This window comes from Oryx dammah, unplaced genomic scaffold, assembly GCF_014754425.2.
Source record: "Oryx dammah isolate SB20612 unplaced genomic scaffold, SCBI_Odam_1.1 HiC_scaffold_1, whole genome shotgun sequence".
Taxonomy (NCBI): Eukaryota; Metazoa; Chordata; class Mammalia; order Artiodactyla; family Bovidae; genus Oryx; species Oryx dammah.
This window is the reverse complement of record NW_024070185.1, coordinates 85,000,827-85,021,868: the sequence shown is the minus strand read 5'-3', so window position 1 is coordinate 85,021,868 and position 21,042 is coordinate 85,000,827. Positions and strand designations below refer to the sequence as shown.

Here is a 21,042-nt window from a genome sequence, read left to right as displayed (position 1 = left end):
GAGACAGTACTGAACAAAACCCTCTTTCATTTTTCCCAGTTTTTTTCTAGGATGAACCCTGACAGATAATTGAACGACTGCCCTTTGGATAGTGGCTGCAGAGAATTGAGCAAAGGGGCTGGGAATTCTGAAATACAGATCAGATGACATTCTTAAAACTTAATTATCTTGAGTTCTCTAACATTCTTTTACCTGTCAATATTACTAAAATTGTATCATGCCTGAAATGTTTACTACTGCAGTGAAAATCATTCCAGGTTGCAATTTTTCCCCTTCTCAAATATATCACTGTTTCTCCAGATTTATTTTTTTCTTAATCTCATCATCCATCATGATAAAAACTTGGCCTTTTCTTTTTCTCTTTGAAAAACCCCTCCACTACTCTGTATAAAGTTGGTTTGCTAGTGCTGTAAGCTTTTCTTGTCTGTAAAAGTTTTGATCTCTACATCAAATCTGAATGAAAGCCTGTGGGTAGAGTATATTAGGTTATAGGTTTTTCCCTTGCATCAATTTAAGTGTATCAAGCCACAACCTTCTGCTCTGCAGGGTTTCTGCTAAAAAGTCAGCTGATAACCTTAAGGGAGTTCCCTTTTAGGTAACTTGCTACTCTTCCTTGCTGCTTTTAATAGTCTCTCTTTATGGTTAGTTTTTGCCATTTTAATTATACAATGTATCTTGGTGTGATCTTTTTTGGGTTGATCTTGTTGGGGGCTCTCTGGTCTTCCTGGTCCTTTCCCAGGTCAGGGTAGTTAGCTATTGTATCTTCAAATACATTCTATTCCCTTTTCTCTCTTCTCCTTCTGGGACTCCTAAAATGCAAATGTTCAGATGCTTGGTGCCCTACAAGTCTCTTAAACTGTCCTCATTTCTTTTTATTCTTTTTCTGTTCCGTTTCATTGATTTCCACTACTCCGTTTTTCCAGCTAACTTGTTCCTCTCTATGGTCTAATCTACTGTTGATCCCTTCTAGCATTTTTTTTTTCCTTTCAGTTACTGCATTCTTAAGCTCTGTTTGGTCATTTCATATTTTAGAACTCTTTGTTAAAAACTTCTATATTCTCAATCTATACATCCAATCTTTTCCTGATTTCTTTGAACATTTTTAGGATCAATTACCTCGAACTTCTTATCTGGTAAATTGCTTACCTCTACTTCATTTAGTCCTTATGGAGTTTTATCTTGTTCCTTCATTTAGAACATGTACCCTCTGTGGCCTCTTTCTGACTAATTTGCCATTTCTACTGCTATGTATTTGGTAGTTTGGTTACATTCCCCAACCTTGGAGAACCGCTCTTTAGTAGGAGACATCCTATGTGTTCCAGCAACACACTCCAACAGTGTGTTGGAGTGACATACAGCCACCAGAACTGTATGCTCAAGGTATGCCCCTCATGGGGGCTGCATGGGTACTGCTGTTACAGCAAGCTGACTACTGTGAACAGTCTGGCAGGCATAGCTGGCTCCAAGTCAGCTGTTTGCCAGGTCCTTACTGCTGCTGGTTGATGCTAGGCAGGGTTGGGTCACAAGGTGGCTGGCTGGCTGTGGATCCCTAGGGGGTCCCAAGGCTAGTAATGGATCACTGGTGAGCAGAGCCAGGTTGTGGGGCGGGTGACTGCAGAGCTGGGGTTCCTGGATCTAATGTAAATCAGCTGGTAGGCAGAGCCAGTTCTTGACATAGCTGGTTGCAGGGCCCAGGGTGTCCCAAAGCTATTGCTGTCCTGTTGGTGTGTAGGGCTGAATCCTGGGTAGGCCTGCTGAGGGGTCCAAAACGTCTTAGAGCTAGTGTCGGCTTGCACCAGGGCAGGTCCTGTGAACAAGCTGGTAAAGCTGGTCTGAGGTTAATACCAGTCCCTGGGTGGGCAAAGCCAGATCCTAGAGTCTTTGGCCCTGGAGGCCCTGGAGGTCCTGGAGTTGGTGTATCAACTTGGTGGGCAGGGCTGGGGCCGAAGGTGACGTGAAGCTGGTGCCTGCCCAATGGTTGCTGAGGTTGGTCTAAGGCTAGTGCCAGCCAACTGATAGGCAGAGTCAGGACCTTAAGTCTCTGACTGCAGGGCCCTTAGGTGGGCATCTATCGCCAGCTTACTAGTGTGCAGGGCTTGGTCCCAGACCCTCTGGAGGACAGAGTCAGGTCCCAGAGTAGTTGTGGGCTCAAGAAGTCTTGAAGCAGCTGGCATGGAGTCGCAAAAGAGTTGCACACAACTAGCGACTTCGAAGCTGGTGGGTGAGGCTGTATCCCAGCCTAGTTGGTTGCTTCGCCTGAAGTACCCTAGTACTAGCCATGACAGGCTGGTGGGTGATAAGCTAGAGTGTGCTGTTTTGTGCTAAGTTGCTTCAGATGTGTCCGACTCTTTGCGACTCTATGGACTGTATGTAGCCTGCCAGGCTCCTTTGTCCATAGGATTCTCCAGGCAAGAATACTGGAGTAGGTTGCCATAACTTCCTCTAGGGGATCTTCCTGACCCAGGGCTCCCATCTCTTACGTTTCATTGGCAAGCAGGTTCTTTACGATGAGTACCACCTGGGAAGCCCTCACAGTACACCATCAAAGATAAAGCCAAGAGAATAAGACAATCCACAGACTGAGACAAAGTATTTGCAAACAACACATCTGATAAAGGAATGTTATCTAAAATATACGAAAAATTCAAAGCTCAACAATAAGAAACGCAATTCAGTTAAAAACTGAGCCAAAAACCTTAACAAACACCTCACCAAAGAAGGGAGAAGGCAATGGCAACCCACTCCAGTACTCTTGCCTGGAAAATCCCATGGATGAAGGAGCCTGGTAGGCTGCAGAGTCGGACACAACTGAGCAACTTCACTTTCACTTTTCATTTTCATGCAGTGGCAAAGGAAATGGCAACCCACTCCAGCGTTCTTGCCTGGAAAATCCCAGGGATGGGGGAGCCCGGTGGGCTGCCGTCTTATGGGTCGCACAGAGTTGGACACGACTAAAGCGACTTAGCAGCAGCAGCAGCACCAAAGAAGACATAAAGATAGTAAACAAGCCTATGAAAAGACACATCATACATCATCATAGAAATGCAAATTAAATCAATAAACAGATACCACTACACACCTATCAGAATAGCCACAACCTGGAGTACTGACAACACCAAATGCTGGCATGGATATAAAGCAACAGAAACTCATTCACTGCCAGTGGGAAGATAAAATGGTACAGCCACTTTGGAAGACAGTTTGGTAAATTCTTAACTAAACAGACTCTTAACGGCACAATCTAGCAATCATGTTCCTTGGTAGTTACACAAAGGAACTGAAAACACGGTTATTCAAAAATCTGTACACAGATGTGTACAGCATCTTTATTCATAACTGCCAACACTTGGAAGCAACCAAGATGTCCTTCAGTAGGTATATGGATAAACAAACTGTGATACATCTTTACAATGGAATATTATTCTGCAATAAAAAGAGCTCACAAGGCATGAAACAACCTGGAGAAAATGTCAATGCGTATTACTTAGTGAAAAGAAGCCAATCTGAAAAAGCTACATATTATATGATTCCAAGTATCTGATACTCTGGAAATGCAAAACTATGAAGACAGTAAAACGTGGTTGCCAGACACAGCAGAAGGGATGGACAGAACAAGCACAGAAGGTTTTTAGGGCAGTGAAAACACTCTGCATAACACTATAATGATGAATACATGTCATTTTACATTTGTTCAAACCCATGGAATGTAAAACACTAATAATGAACCCTAATGTAAACATATGGACTTGGATAATTATGATATATCAATGTAGGTTCATCAGTTATAACCAATGTGCCACTCTGGTGTGAAATATTAATAATGGGGAAAAGGTTATGCATACTGAGGGCTGACGATATATGAGAAATCTCTTTACCCACCCTCCACTTTGACATGAACCTAAAACTGCTCCTGAAAAATGGTCTTTAAAAGAAAAAAAATTGAGTTGCTGCAACATGGACCATAACAGCCCCACAAAGCCTAAAATATCTGTCAGTCCTTTTAAGAAAAAGTTTGCTAGCCCGTGGTTTAAACAAAGAGATTTGACCAAGACAGTTTTTACTTGCCCCTCAAAATCTCATTAAGTCACCAAAAATAGACATCTTAAAAAATTTATGCCCATTGTAATATGACAGTGAAAAGTATCTCTCCCAAGTTAGGGAACCCATGGAAGGGAAACAAGTATACTGGATCAGGATCCAGAACAGAAATGCTACCACTACAACCACTGAAAAGAAAAGAGCACCACTAAAAAGGAACAGTTCTTCATTTAAGAAGTCCCAGAAAATTCCAATTTCAGATTCAATCAAATAGAAAGAGGCTGAGAAGAAACATCAAGGTAATGTTTACAACTGAACCAGTCTTTACAATTCGTCCTAGCATATATATAAAGTTACAGACAGCATAAACTTTTACTTCCAAGATCAAGTTCCCTGACCACAATGGAAAATAAATCCATGCTCTGCCTCAAAAGACATCTATCTGACCACGTAGTTGTGTGGAAAGAGAAGCAGAGGAGAGCCTCTAATAAAACTGGCAAGGGATAAACAAAAGGAAGGAAGACGACAAGAACTATTTTAGAAATCAAAACATACACATTTTAAAACTTAGCTCTAAAAACAAAAGGTAAACAACAATAACAAAACCCCAAAGATGTCACATGGTCAAATTCTACTACTCTTTCAAGTAACAGAAGATTTCCCTGGATAGCACAGAAAAAGATGAAAAACTTCTCACTTTAACACAAAACACATAATTAGAAGATCCCATCTGATTTATGCTTATATCAAAACATATAAAATTAAACCCAGTGGTATATATTGAAAACCACCATAACCACTAACCACAATGACCAGGCAGTATTTATTCTGGTAACACAAGGCCAGTGTAGCATCAGTAATACAATTTAGTATAATCAAACCGGAGACAAGTTCTAATAGATACCATCTTGACACATACCAAAAAGGCAGTCGACAAATTTTAACCCTTATTCTTGACTAGAAGAGTAATAAACTCCAGAACAAGCTGAAATATAAGAAAACTCCCTGAACTTGATAACTACTGGCAAAATATTAAATGCATTCCTCATACTCAAATAAAGGGATGAAGATGATCACTTCAACAACTGAATATTGCACCAAAAGCCTTAGCCAATGGGAAAATGTATGAAAAATGTTAAGATTAAAATGTTGGAAAAGGAAAAGATAAAAAACAGCATTATTTATATATAAGGAACTTTTCTGCTTTCTGGAAAACACAAGAAAATTGAAAAATAACAATAACTAATACAAGTAATAAGCCAGCATGATACAAAACAAGCACATAAAATTTAACAAATTCCCTACAGACCTACAACAATAACCAGACTTCAACAGAAATATCAGGAAAAGATTCCATTCAAAGGAATAAGTGCTATAAAATAAGGATAAATCTGAGAGGGGAAAAAGTATCAGGAAAAGATTCCATTCAAAGGAATAAGTGCTATAAAATAAGGATAAATCTGAGAGGGGAAAAAGATACAAGACTGAAGCCAATGTGAAGAAAACTTTCTTAAAGAACATCAAAACATGAATGATCCCCCCATAAAATGAGAGACATGCACATGATGAATGGAAAGATTCTGTATCATAAAAATGTTAATTCTTTACAAACAATATTTACAGAAATTCCAATCACAGGCTCATGAGACTATTTTTCCTCTTCCCTTTAAAATTAACAATCCTAAATTCATTTGGAAGAACTGAGGTGTGAGGATTAGCAAAGAAATCTTCAGTTTAAGAAAAAAAAAAAAACAATGAAGAGAACTTACTACTCTCTAGATATATAAAGCTCCTGGAATTGAATTAGGGTGGGATATTAAGAGACAATACCTGTAATACATTTAACAACAAAAGATCAATACAAAACTGACTTTTAAGTAAATAGTTATTAAATGATGCTATAGAAAAGGAGATGAAGAATGTGAAAAGGCAATCTACAGAAGCAGAAAGGCAAGTTTAACTTGAAAAGATATAACATTACACTAGCATCTGGGAAAGTGCAAATTAAAATGTTAAGATCTATTTCTTCTTTAACTTTGGCAAACTGAAAACATAGCAACATTAGATGCTGCAAGAACATGAAGAAACAGGTACTGTCATATAATTGATGGAATATAAATTATTGTAATCTTTTTGCAATATAATCTGGTAGCATTTATTAAAATGTAAAATGAACACATGACACTTAGAACTGCAATATCATATTTAGAAATCTATCTTATATACACTAATGTTCTAAAAGAATTTATACAAAGGAATCACTATTTTATTATAAAAAACAAAAGCAGTTTAAAACAACATGAAAACAAAACAGCCAAAACAACAAAAACATCAACATTTCTTCATTAATGAAGAAATAATTTAAATTCTGGGTAAGACCATGGATTACTATGCAGTGATGTATTAAAAGGTATTAATAATAAAAGCAAATTTATATGTACTAAAATATAAACCTTACAAAGAAGACTGTAATTCTAAAGAAACAGTATAATCCCACTTATGCAAAAAATAAATCCAAATCTGTATGTCTGTGAATGCAATTATTTAAGAAATTTACTTACGTCAAACGCTTATGCCAAATTACTCTTTGTTTTCTAATAATTACCTCCACAAGTAACATCTTCATAAATATAAGGCAGGTTTAATAACAAAATATTTTTCACAATTTTTCAAATTAAACATAAAACATACATTCTGTTTTACAACCAGCTATACACCATGATTATCTAATTATGTAAATATTTTAGCCAAAGTTTATACATAAAAATGGGAAGATTCCCCTGGAGAAGGGAAAGGCTACCCACTCCAGTATTCTGGCCTAGAGAATTCCATGAACTATATAGTCCATGGGGTCGCAAACAGTCGGACAAGACTGAGCTACTTTCACTTCATAATACTTAAAAACAGTGTGCAACTTTTAAAATCCGATATTTAAGGTCACTTTAACCATGTTAAAAGGACAATTTAATTGTACTTACCAATTTCATTAATCATTGCTCTTATTTTGGAGACAAAAGGACCAACTTCACTGGAACTCATTTTGGCTCTTTCCTTAAGATCAGCACCTGCAAAGTATTTTATTTACAAATATAACCTAGTTAAAATTTTAAGGCAATGAATTGAACATTACATAAGATTCACATAAAACTTGAAGACAGACTGGATTTATCTATCAAAGGAATCATATTCTCTAAGCATTTCTTCATCAGCATCAGACTGAACAAAATACTTGCTTGTCTATACATCTACCAAGCACTGAAAGGAATGCTTCTCAAACTCTCATGTCAGGACCCCTTTATACTCTTAGAGGAAGAGGTACTGTTAAGATTATACATGTATCTATCCATAGTATTCTATTAGAAAATGAACCCAATTAAAATTTTAAATTATTTATCCACTGAACACAAATAAATCCATTCATGTCAGCATAAATGACTACAGATTGATGCCACTTTCTTGGTTCCTGACAAGATGCTGGCAGTTCTATCCACCCCTGCTTCTGCCCCATCAGTGCAAATGCCACCCCAATGAAACGTGCAAATCACACTTTACTGCTATGAAAATCACTGTTATTTTATGGATGCCTGACTTGGTGACTGCAGATCACATCTGAGAATCACTGACTTGAAAATATATACAAACCTACAATTTCATAATTATGAGTTTACCATAGAATCGTAACTTGGAAACAGTTAATAAACATAATTACTTCCTTAAGGGATCATTTGGGGCTTCTCTCATACCTCAGTTGGCAAAGAATCCACCTGCAATGCAGAAGACCCCGGTTCGATTCCTGGGTCGGGAAGATCCGCTGGAGAGGGATAGGCTACCCACTCCAGTATTCTGGCCTGGAGAATTCCATGGACTATAGAGTCCATGGGGTCACAAAGAGTCAGACACGACTGAGCAACTTTCCCTTCATTTTCAAGGGATCGTTCCTTTGTGGCTCAACAAAGACATTCTTTTTAGTAAAATTAAACCCTCTGAGAAAAGGTAGGTCCTCATTTGAATAAACAGACAAATAAAAAACAAAGTAAAATTACAGCATAGAAGGTACCTACTCAGCTACCTACTCGTACAAGCCAATTATGAGTTGATCAGGACTAGTGCAACAAGCAAGTAGCAGCTGAAGCTGAGACATTCTGAGCCCATACACTTCCTGTGGAACTGAGAACTGCAGTTGAAAAAACCCACATCCTAGAACCGATATCCCCTCCTTCTGGGGCCTCCCTCCCATCCCCCCATCCCTCATCCCTCGCACCTCTCCCATCCTACCCCTCTCGGTTATCACAGAGCCCCAGGCTAAGCTCCCTGTGTTACATGGCAGCTTCTCACCAGCTGGCTATTTTACACACGGTAGTCCTGCCTGGAAAATCCCATGGACGGAGGAGCCTGGTAGGCTGCAGTCCATGGGGTCGCTAAGAGTCGGGCACGAGTGAGCGACTTCACTTTCACTTTTCACTTTCATGCACTGGAGAAGGAAATGGCAACCCACTTCAATATTCTTGCCTGGAGAATCCCAGGGACAGAGGAGCCTAGTGGACTGACATGGGGTCGCACAGGGTCAGACACAACTGAAGTGACTTCCAGCTTACATTAAGTGGTGGGAACTCAATATGGTGGGGCTTCCCTTATAGCTCAGTTGGTAAAGAATCCGTCTGCAATGCAAGAGACCTGGGTTCAATTCCTGGGTCCGGAAGATCCCCTGAAGATGGAAATGGCAACCCACTCCAGGATTCTTGCCTGGAAAATCCCGTGGACAGAGGAGCGTGGCGGGCTACAGTTCATGAAGTCACAAGAGTTGGACATGACTTAGCAACTAAATAAAGACTAATATGGTAGTCTTATTTTTTGGATGTCTGATATATGTCTTCATAGTTAATTTTTCCCATGAAGAATTAAAATTTAGCATCAAAGAAAAATGTTAGTAGTGCCAAAGGAATTCTAAACTAGTAGGATATATTTGTTAAAGAAATAATGGTTCGATTCACTATCATTTAACATGAAGAATACAATTTTAAATTGAGAACATAAAATGCTGCCCAGTGCATGTTAGGTAACACATATTGGCTAATAAGTAGCTACATGAAGTATGATATGAGGGAAGGGACTAGACAGGAGAGGAGCCAAAGCCATGAAGTGAAAGCAGATGGGACAGACAGGGACTCTGAGGAAGTCATCCTGAAGGAGCCCTCATGACTCAATCACGGAACCAATCATGTCCTCGGACCCCAGGGCACCACGAGGGTACCCTCTAACACCATAACTAGAGCTCCGACTGGGGGTCTTACCACATTCTGACCCTGTGACCATGCAGCGTGCCTGAAAACCACTCTCAGGTTAAAAAGACAAAGCTGCTAGAAACCATGACGGGAACTAAAGGGAATCAAGGTTTCCTCTTAACATATGTAGCCCATTTACCTGCACACTAGACCCAGCAGAGAAGTATAGAAGACGTGTCTGATTATGGAAGGCAGCTTTATCCACACAACTGTGTGAGACAGAAAATGAATGTCTTTAAAGTGGGGAAAGAAACTAACTGCCAAGCTAGAATTCTAATCTAATCAAACTTATCCTTCAAAATGATGGTGAATAAAAACATTTTACAGGCCAACTCACAGACACATCCTCAAACACACCATCAGGCCCAAGCTAAAAGAAGCACTAAAGGGAATTCACTTCAGGCAGACTATGAGAGTAGAGTTTTAAAACTTATTTTATACTGCTTATAAGAGATATTCTTAAAACATAAGGGCACTGACTGGCTAAAGTAAAAGTGTAAAAAAATGCAAACACTAACCAAAAGAGAACTTGTAAAGTTATCTTCATCTCTGACAAGAGAAGTAAGGCAAGAAATATTGCTCAATGAGAGGGTTATTTTATAATAAGAAACATGATCCATCACAAAAGACGTAGAAATTCTAAAATGGCATACATAAAAAGACAGCCCCCAAATAAAGCAAAAATTCACAGAACCAAAATGAAAAAACTGTCACACCTACAACTACAGTGGACTTTAATAGACCTTTCACAATAACTGATAAAGCAGTCAAATATTCCTATCAAAAAATAAAAAACAGGAAAAAATATCCCAAACCAGGAGAAAAGAAATAGCAAACACTGGAGCAAAAAAATTTAGTAGAAAAAAAAAAAGAAAATAAATAACAGACCTTTTAGCAAGATGGATCACAGATAATCAGAGAAGGCACAGTCTCAATTGAGAATGAAAAGGACAGTAATACTAAGGACTTCACAGACAATAAAACTATTAACAATGCTGACTCCATGAATTTGAAAACTGACATGAAATGAACAAATTCCTAGGAAAACACAACTTAGTAAAATTGACAAAGAAATAGAAAATCTGAAAATGATGTAAAAACTTTCCTACAGAGAAAACTGCATGCCCATATGGCTATAAAAGTAAATTATTCCAAAAACATAATGAAAAACATTTACCATCAATCTTAAATGATTATATGAAGAACAGTAAAACAAAAACTTGACAAGAACATCATAAGAAAAACAATGAGAGACCAATTTTTCTCATAAGGTCTCAAAATCATAAACAAAATAGCAGTATATCATACCTACTAGTAACATACATGTATTAAGACCAATTTATACTCAGGCCAAGATTTAAGACTGGTTTAATATTAGAATTTTTAATTTAAGAAATTAAGAAAGATGAAAATCATATAACTTTTGAGTAGAAAATTAGCTGACAGAATTCAACACTCATTCCTTAACACCTTCATTGATGTCATAATTTACTTAAAATTAAGTCATTTAAAATATACAATTCAGTATTTTTTAGTAAATTTAGAGAGTTGTACAACAACATTCAGAAAACTAAGATCATGGCATCTGGTCCCATCACTTCATGGCAAATAGATGGGGAAACAGTGGAAACAGTGTCAGACTATTTTGAGGGGCTCCCAAATCACTGCAGATGATGACTGCAGCCATGAAATTAAAAGACACTTACTCCTTGGAAGGAAAGTTATGACCCACCTAGATAGCATATTCAAAAGCAGAGACATTACTTTGCCAATAAAGCTCCGTCTAGTCAAGGCTATGGTTTTTCCAGTGGTCATGTATGGATGTGAGAGTTGGACTGTGAAGAAAGCTGAGCGCCGAAGAATTGATGCTTTTGAACTGTGGTGTTGGAGAAGACTCTTGAGAGTCCCTTGGACTGCAAGGAGATCCAACCAGCCATTCTAAAGGAGATCAGTCCTGGTTGTTCTTTGGAAGGAATGATGCTAAAGCTGAAACTCCGGTACTTTGGCCACCTCATGCGAAGAGTTGACTCACTGGAAAAGACTCTGATGCTGGGAGGGATTGGGGGCAGGAGGAGAAGGGGACAACAGAGGATGAGATAGCTGGATGGCATCACTGACTCGATGGATGTGAGTTTGAGTGAACTCCAGGAGTTGGTGATGGACAGGGAGGCCTGGCGTGCTGCGATTCATGGGGTGGCAAGAGTCGGACACAACTGAGTGACTGAACTGAACTGAACTGATAACTATCACAACCTAGTTTTAGAATATTTCCATTATCACAAAAATGATTCCTCATACTCATATACAGTCACTCCCTGTTCTCACCTCTAGTCCCAAACTAATATATTTTCCTATAACTTTGCATTCTCTGGACATTTCATATAAATAAAACCCATACAATATATAGTCTTCCACTTCTTTCTTTCATATCACATAGTGTTTTTCAGGTTCATCCATGATATAAAGATGAATCAGTGTCTTTTGTCTTTTTATTACCAAATAGAATTCATTGTAGAGACAGATATTTTGATTATCCATTCATTCACTGATGGACATCTGCACTATTTCTACTCTTTGGCTATTATGAAAAATGTTACCATGAACACATCTGCATTCAAGTCTGTGTACAGTAACTTTTTCACTTTTACCCAAAGACTCACTTGGGTAGAGTGGAACTGCTGAGCTATATTGTAAATTTCTATTTAATTTAAACAGGGACGAAAAAAAAAGAAAAAACCTGCCACTGCTTTCCACAGCGGCTGCAGCACTTTACGTTCTTAGCAATGCATAGGGGTCTCTGTTGTCCTACAAGAACACTAGTCTGCCTTTCCATCATAGCCATTTTAGTGACATGATGTATTTATTACGGTTTTAAATTTGCATTTCCTGAATGATCAATGTGGCTTCCCTGGTAGCTCAGATGGTAAAGAATCTGCCTGCAATGTGGGAGACGGGGTTCAATCCCTGGGTCAGGAAGATCCACTGGAGAAGAGAAAGGTTACCCACTCCAGTATTATTATCTGGAGAATTCCATGGACAGAGAAGCCTAGCAAACTACAGTCCATGGGGTTCCAAAGAGTCGGACAGAAATGGGTGACTAATTTTTATTTAATGACAAATATGACAAACTTAGACAGCATATTAAAAAGCAGAGACATTACTTTGCTATAAAGGTTCATATAGTTAAAGCTATTGGTTTTTCTAGTAGTCATGTACGGATGTGAGAGCTGGACCATAAAAGGCTGAGCACTGAAGAATTTATGCTTTTGAACTATGGTGCTGGAGGAGATTGAGAGTTCCCTGAACAGCAAGGAGATCAAACCAGTTAATCCTAAAAGGAAATCAACTCTGAGTATTCACTGGAAGGACAGATGCTGAAGATGAAGTTCCAATACTGATATGAAGAGTTGACTCACTGGAAAAGACTTTTTTTTTTTTGAAAAGACTCATGCTGGGAAAGACTGAGGGCAGGAGAAAAAGGGAAAGACAGAGGATGAGATGGTTGAATGTCATCACCATCTCAATGGACATGAGCTTGAACAAACTCTGGGCAATAGTGAAGGACTGGGAAGCCTGGTGTGCTGCACTCCATGGGGTCACAAGATGAACAGTACTTAGGAACTGAACAACAACAATGAGGTTATTAGTACCTTTTCAAGAAGCTTAACAGCCATTCACACAGTTGATTGAAATGTCTATTCAAATCTTTTGCTGTGCAATTTATTTGATTCTTAATCAGTTGTAAGAGTTATATCTTAAATAAAAGTCCTTTTTCAGAAAAATCATTTGGAAATATTTTCTATCTGTGGCTTATCTTTCAATAATTCTTGAGTTTTCAATTTTAATGAAATCCAATTTATCAATATTTCTCTTTTATTATGCTTTTGTTGTCCTCTGTAATCAACACACTCATTATTAATTAAGAATTCATAGCAAACTAAGAACAAAAGAATCTTTTTTCATTTGTTAAAGAGTAAATACAAAATACCTATAAGCAACATCACCTTTAATGATCAAATACTTCCTCCCAATTATCAAGAATGAGGCAATGTATTCTTTATCATTTCTACAAATGTAAATAGGTGTATTAGTCTGTGTAATAAGAAAAATTTTAATTACAAAGATCATAAGAAAAAAAATAAAACTATCATTATTAGCAGATGAGTTAATTATACATGAAGAATACTCAAAAGAATTTATAAATCATAAAAATAAGCTGGATACAGGTTCAATATACAGAAATCAACTGTCTTTCTATATACTAGAAAAAGAAAATTTTTAAAAGATATCATCTACATTAACATTCAAAAATCAAAGAGCCAAGGAATAAATATAATAAAAGATGCATAAAATCTTGACACAAAAACATACAAAAAGACTTCCCTGATGGTCCCCTGGTTAAGAATCTACCTTCCAATGCTGGGGACGTGGGTTCAATCCCAGGCTGGGGACCTAGGATCCCACATGCTGTGGGCCAGCTAAGGGCTAGGCACCTCAACTAGAGACGTACGTTGTAAACTACAGAGCACATACACCTTGGAGTCCACTCGCCACAACTAAGAGAAGTGCATGGCACAAGTAAGATCTCACATAACCAAAATATATAACTGGTTAAAAAAAAAAAAACTTACAAAGTCTAAATTATATAAGTCCTAAATATATGGAGGGGCTTCTCTGGTGGCTAAGTGGTAAAGAATCCACTTGCCAATAAAGAGACCCAGGTTTGATCCCTGGCTCAGGAAGATTCCCTGGAGAAGGAAATGTAAACCCACTCCAGTATTCTTGCCTGGGAAATCCCATGGACAGAGGGACCTGGTGGGCTTCAGTCCATGGGGTCGCAAAAGAGTCAGACATGACCTAGTGGCGCAACAACAATAAAATAAACGGAGGAATATATTGTATTCATCATGTATTAGAAGACTCCGTACTAAAAGATGTAAATTCTCTCCAAATTAATAGATTCAATATGGTACCAATCAAAATCCTAACGCTTCTTAGAAGTTGACAAAGTAGATTTGCAAAAGCCCAATAAATCAGCTTGAAGAAGAAAAAGCTAGAGAACTTATACTAAAATAAAATTATTATAAAGCTATAGTAAATAAGAAAATGTGATGTTTACTCAAAGATAGAGAAACAGAACAAAGGAACAGAATAGCAAGTCCAGAAAAGACCTGCTTGACTATGACAAAGATGGCACTGCTGGAACATTTCAATAAATGAGGCTGGGACCACTGCAAAAGAGTTGAGCACAACTTGGGGACTCAGTTCCATTCAGTCACTCAGTCGTGTCCAACTCTTTGCGACCTCACTGACTGCAACATGCGAGGCTTCCCTTTCTATCACCAACACTCGGAGCTTGCTCAAACTCATGTCCGTTGAGTCGACGATGCTATCCAACCATCTCACCCTCTGTCGTGCCCTTCTCCTCCTGACTTCAAACTTTCCCAGCATCAGGGTCTTTTCAAATGAGTCAGTTCTTCACATCAGATGGCCAAAGTATTGGAGTTTCAGCTTTAGCATCAGTCCTTCCAATGAATATTCAGGACTGATCTCCTTCAGGATGGACTCGTTGGATCGCCATCAAGTCCAAGAGACTCTCAAGAGTCTTCTTCAACACCACAGTTCAAAAGCATCAACTCAGCTTTCTTTATAGTCCAACTTTCATACTCATACATAACTACTGGAAAAACCATAGCTTTGACTAGATGGACCTTTATTAGCAAAATAATGTCTCTGCTTTTTAATATGCTGTCTAGGTTGGTCATAGCTTTTCTTCCAAGGAGTAAGCGTCTTTTAATTTCATGGCTGTAATCACCATCTGCAGTGATTTTGGAGCCCCCAAAATTAAAGTCTCTCACTGTTTCCATTGTTTCCCCATCTATTTGCCATGAAGTGATGGGACCAGATGCCATGATGTTAGTTTTCTGAATGTTAGGTTTTAAGCCAACTTTTTCAGGGCCAAAGGCACTGTTGTGATTTGTCTCCGCTGCTGTATGATCCATTTTGAACTCAAATTTAAAAACTGCTTGGATTTGCTTTTTGTCTTATCATTATTTCTACAGTCTAAAATCATAAACATCAAGTAATAAGTCACTAGCAAAAACAATAAAGCTAGAAATGAATATTAAAATGATGTATAACATAACCACATTTATTTAAGAATGTATTTCAATATAAAATGGCAAAGTTCAACAATGCAAAATTGCAATTACTTTTGCACCAACCTAATACATTTCTAATTGTGGCCCACAGGGCAAACGGCAGAACCTGGACTCATGAAGGCCTGTATTTTTCCCTCCTTACTCACGACTACCAATAAATCCTAATTTCCTTCCCCAAAAGACAAATGAAAAAAAAAAAAAAAATCCTGATCCCCATACACAATTACCTGATCCAGCTACCACCAATTTTCTCTTTTTTTAAATAAGCCAGACTCCTCAAAAGGGCTGTTCCAATCTCTCCTCTTACAGTATGTCTCTAAGTAAAAGGGACAAAAAGACAGTAAAAAATAAGTATAATAAATAAGCTACATAAAAAGTAATAAATGTTCAGGAGTAAAACAATCAGGAAATGTGAAGCTGGAGTAGAAGATGTGAACCACGTCACAATATTAAACAGTCCGATCACACTGTCCTTACTGACAAAGTACAATAAAATTCAGGGAGATCTCTGTAGTTTGTAAGTTCCTGATAATTTAATAGTTGGTTCTAAGTTACATATTTTAAATACTTATATTGTTCCTGTACTGCAAACTCTTTTCAACTAAACATGCAGTAATTAGAAATATAATACCCCAAGAAGACAATGCACAGAGTTAATACATTATTAAACAATTCTGAGAGAGTATCTATTTCATATAAATATTGCCCACTAAAATGGTCCTCTCTTAAAAATCTTGGGCTTTTTTTAAAAAATAAATTCCTTCTTTTGAATATCCTTTAGGAGTTTTATGTAGTAAATTTCTACTTATTTATATTTGCAGTGGACTAGTCCAGTAAGACTTTCGAAAACTTATGGGAAGCAACTATAATATTGTTTGTTGTATACTGCAGGATATCTAGATTCCTCGGCGCCCAGTAATCAAATGACAGTAAAGCCCCTCAATCATCATGACAAGCAAAAATGCCTGCCCAAATCCCAGTATGTTCCCCACTGAGTATTACGATCCTCCTTGAGCTCTATTATCTAATATGGTAATATTCAGTGGTCTTCAAATTTTTTTGTTTCCATTACTGCTGCACAGAATTTCAAAACACAATATTACTCCCTTGAACATTTTTATACTGACAACTAAAATTTTTCATAATTTAAGTTTAAATAGATGCTATGTAAAGACCCTAAGCCTGCGTGCCACAACTAGAGCCTGCAAAATGCAACTACTGAAGCCCACACGCGCTACAGCCCCTGCTCCACAACAAGAGAAGCTGGCACCACAGTGAGAAGCCCACACACTCCAACCAGAAAGCAGTCCGTGCTCTCCACAACTAGAGAAAATTTGTGCACAGCAACAAAGACCTGGTGCCGCCAAAAATCAACAAATAAAAATGAATATACATATAGTTTTTAAAAATAGAAGTTGCAAAGATTGCAGTACACTATAAACACTGGCACCTTAAAATACAATCATCATTATCAATGTATCCAGCAGAATCTACATACCACAGTGACTCATTCTCAAAATCATTCATGTCTAAAACAACACACAAATCCTTGCTTAACAATAGAAATACCACATCATTTACTTTATGAACAATTTTATGAAGTGTTATATTCCTATAACACTTTTCTGTGATTTTTTTGCTGGTATCATCAGCTTTTATTCTTAAAAATCTTCTTTTGATCACTGTCACATTTCTATGCAACAAAACATATATACAAATAGAATTGATTTTTATTAAATTCCTTGTAACCATGAAACACAAAGTTTTCCCCTGGATTGATTTTGATTACAAGTATAATTAGCATACCGTTGATTGAAGCAAAAATGTACATCTGACAACTAGGTACTAAAAGTAAACTTTCTTGGAAAATGTTATCTCAGTGAGACAGATGAGACTACATGCCCTCCTTTTATTATTTCATATATGTATAAATGAAATCACTTATTGCTAGAATATTTCAGCAATGTCTCCCAATTCTTTCAACTCCTTTAGAGTCAGCTCTTGAAAAATCACATAGTAATCAAGAAGCATTTAACAATTCCATAAAAACTACACTGTCTTTAAATCATGCTGAAAACAAAGAATTGGATACTGCCAAGATAAGGATCCTAGTTGAAATTCTCAACGTGGGTACTGTAAACAGTTATTTTATGGCAATTCATAGCTTTCTCCCTCCCTGAAGGAAGGAAGCAAAAAAAAGGGCGGGGCGGGGGGGACCTATGAAAGAGAAGATGGTAAAGTTAAACAACAGATCAGACTGAAAAGTTCTAAGAAAAAACTGCATATAAGTTGTATTATCAGCTAGATTCCTTTAAAACAATCTCTGGAATAGCTAGAGGAGATCCCAACCGCAGTCTGGGGGAATCACTGCTTTAAGTCATTTCCCTCAGAAATGTAGTTGCTGGGTCATGTGAAGTGCAATGATCTTTAAAAGTTAATAGCAAACTGTGTTTCCAAAGTATTTCCACCTCCATACACGGACACCAGCAGTGCATTGCTCTACATTCCACCATTGCCTGGAACTGTCACACTTAGTTCCGCTCATCTAATGGGTGAGAAAAGGTGGCTTTAAGCAGCACTTTTCTCAGTACAGTAAAAGATGAGATATCTCAATTTTGCAGAACATTACTGTACAGTGAACAAAGTCGTCACTGTTTCAGTTTATAGACACGTGCTATCAATCCAAAACACCATGGTCTTCTGTGCTCCCACTCCAAATAGGCTTTAATCTCGTCCATGGAACCAAAGCATCAGGTCAAGATAAGCAAGGATTTCCAGGTGCCTCAATCTGCATCTTAACCTCCAAAAAGCACCAGATGGAGTAGGCGCTGTCCTGGGGAGCTGCCCATCTCAGATCAGAAGACGTATCTGTTTTCCTTTCTTGTACTGCTCTTGCTGGGTGACTGTAGTAGTGTTATCCTAGTCTCACAAAAACAGCTGAGAAAAGGTCTTTCTTTGTTACTTATCAAATAATATATGTAAGATTGGAATTATCTGTTCCATGAAACATGTGAATAGAATATTCCTCTGCAGTCATGGAGACCAAGAGTTTTCAATGTTATAAGACTAGTTGAGTTTTCAATTTTTTAAGTCGGTTTTAGTTAAGTTTTATTTTCCAATAGTTTACCTAGTCCACTTAAAATATCAAATTCACGGACATCAGTTATTCGTAATATTATTTTACCGAATTAATCTCTGTGAAATTTATACCTATGGCATCCTTTTTCAATCTGAATATTGTTTAGTTATTCCCTCACCATTGATAAATCTTGATAAATCAGAAATTTGACTTTCTGACTTTCAAAGAACCAGCTTTGGACTTTATTATTCTTAGTACTTACTGAGTGTTTTCCATGTCATAAGTTTATGTTCATCTTCAGTTTCCTCCTTCTACTCTGAGTTTATTCTGTAATCACTTTTGTTATTTTTTTAAATTGGATTCTTAATTTATTCATCTTGAGCATTTATTCTTAAAGTACAATCTTAACTACAGTACACAACTTTTAAAGTATTTTGTTAGAATTTAATTCTGAATATGTTCTAATTTACATTAAGATTCCTTTGTTGAGCTGTAAGTTATTTAGAAGTTATTTTAAATTTCCCCCTGTAGGGGACTTTTTCTAATTACCTTTTGTAAATGACTTGTATCTTAACTGCCTGTAGTCACAGAACTCAGTCTTTGAAATCTGTGGAGGCTTTATAGCCAAGCAGATGGCTAATTTTCATGAATATTTCATGGGCACTTGAAAGAGATGCACAGTCATCAACTGCTGAGGGCAACGATCCACACAGGTACAATATATTAACCCTCAGTAGGCCAGGAAAAATAATCAACACCCTTAATCAGCTGGGCTGATAGAGTCTCTGTATTTTATTTAATATTTAGGTCATTTTATAAATAATTCACGGGTGTTCCCCAGGTGGCACAGTGGTAAAGAATCTGCCTGCCAATGCAAGAGATGCAGGTTTGATCTGTGGGTTGAGAAGATCCCCTCTAGAAGGAAATGGCAACCCACTCCAGTATTCTTGCTTGGGAAATCCTGGACAGAGAAGCACAGCGGGCTGTAGTCCGTGGGGTCCCAAAGAGTCGGACATGACTGAGGAACTAAGCACTCAGCACATAATTTACAGAAAAATAAAAGGATATAGTAAAAAAGCAAATTAACTGAAAAGTTTAATCAAAGTTTAAATACAGAAAATCCATATTGTTATTTAAATCCCAGGGACGGCGGAGCCTGGTGGGCTGCTGTCTATGGGGTTGCACAGAGTTGGACACGACTGAAGCGACTTAGCAGCAGCAGCAGCAGCAGTATGTACAGATATGTGTATGATACATACACATATCTACAAATGCATAATGTATGTATGTATACACTCACACACATCACACACATACACACACAAACACACATAAAAAGAGAATGAAACTGGTCACCAACTGACATGCATGAATCTGGGACATATAGTTTTATAAAATCTGATTCCAGATTTCAATTTTATCTCTACTAGATAATCATCACTTCTGCTTCTTCTTGAATCTGCACCACAGAAATGCAGTGCTTTGATATCCCATAAACTTGCTGAGAAAGACAGCCATATTATTTGTTCCTTGCTTGTTAATATTTATTTTTAGATTTATAAACATACATCAAAATGATCCAAGCCAATGTTCTGCTTTCTTTCCTAAATCATATATTCACTTCCTATCACCTTTGTATATACACTTTAATTCAACACTCTTCAATTATAAGCTGTATCAAGTAAATGTTCATGTACAACATTATATGTAATGCAAAAATAAGTCACATATTCTCTTAGCAAAACTTAAGAGTCCAACTTCTTATCATAAAATACTGCAGAAACACACTGGTCACTCATCAATTCTTGAGTTCAAAGAAAATCCATCTAGGATATTGCTATTTGGTGACTCACAGTCTAAGACTTCACTCATATGATCAAGTTCACCATAATAATTAGGGCCTAGAGTCTGCTACCTCTGTTGACCATTATTTTACCCATTTAATAGCTGAAATACCTTCCTCTGTCAACTTTTCTACTTTCGTACCATTACATGTAGAAAATGAAAACTATTAAATTCTCAGTTGAGTTCAATGAAAACTAAAATGACTACAAAGATGGTACCTCCAGACTTCATTTATATTTTTTTAAAATATGTTCAACTCTTGAGGTAATGTAATAAAATCAAAGATAATGCAATAGTAATGACTTGACTACTATAACATCTATCTAGATGATTCCATCATCCTTTCATTTTAGTCTTAATATAGTTGGGAATAATTAAAGAGTGATGATAAAAATTATTCTAGTATGATAAAATTACCTATAACAGATAAAGTGATATAAGAACCCACAGCATCTTAGATTCATAAAAAGGTCCAAAGGACCCATACGGTATATACTATAAGAGAAAAGGAGTTTTAATTTTCTATTTTAAAGTAAGTTTTCTGTTCTTCAGAAGACCTCTAAGACAGAAAGCCATAAAGCATCAATCCAACAAATCCAAGTAGAATTGTTCAAAAAAGAAACTAGTAAACTAAATC

General features: G+C 37.3%; 1 protein-coding gene across 2 annotated transcripts in view; it reads right to left on the bottom strand.

The window, feature by feature from the left end:
• Nucleotides 1–21,042, bottom strand: part of AUH (AU RNA binding methylglutaconyl-CoA hydratase) — a 192,829-nt gene that overhangs the window by 125,556 nt on the left and 46,231 nt on the right. For both annotated transcript variants that reach the window (XM_040245966.1, XM_040245973.1), the window contains exon 4: nucleotides 7,017–7,103. In XM_040245966.1, the coding sequence (XP_040101900.1) occupies nucleotides 7,017–7,103 (87 nt within the window). The remainder of the gene's footprint in view (nucleotides 1–7,016; nucleotides 7,104–21,042) is intronic.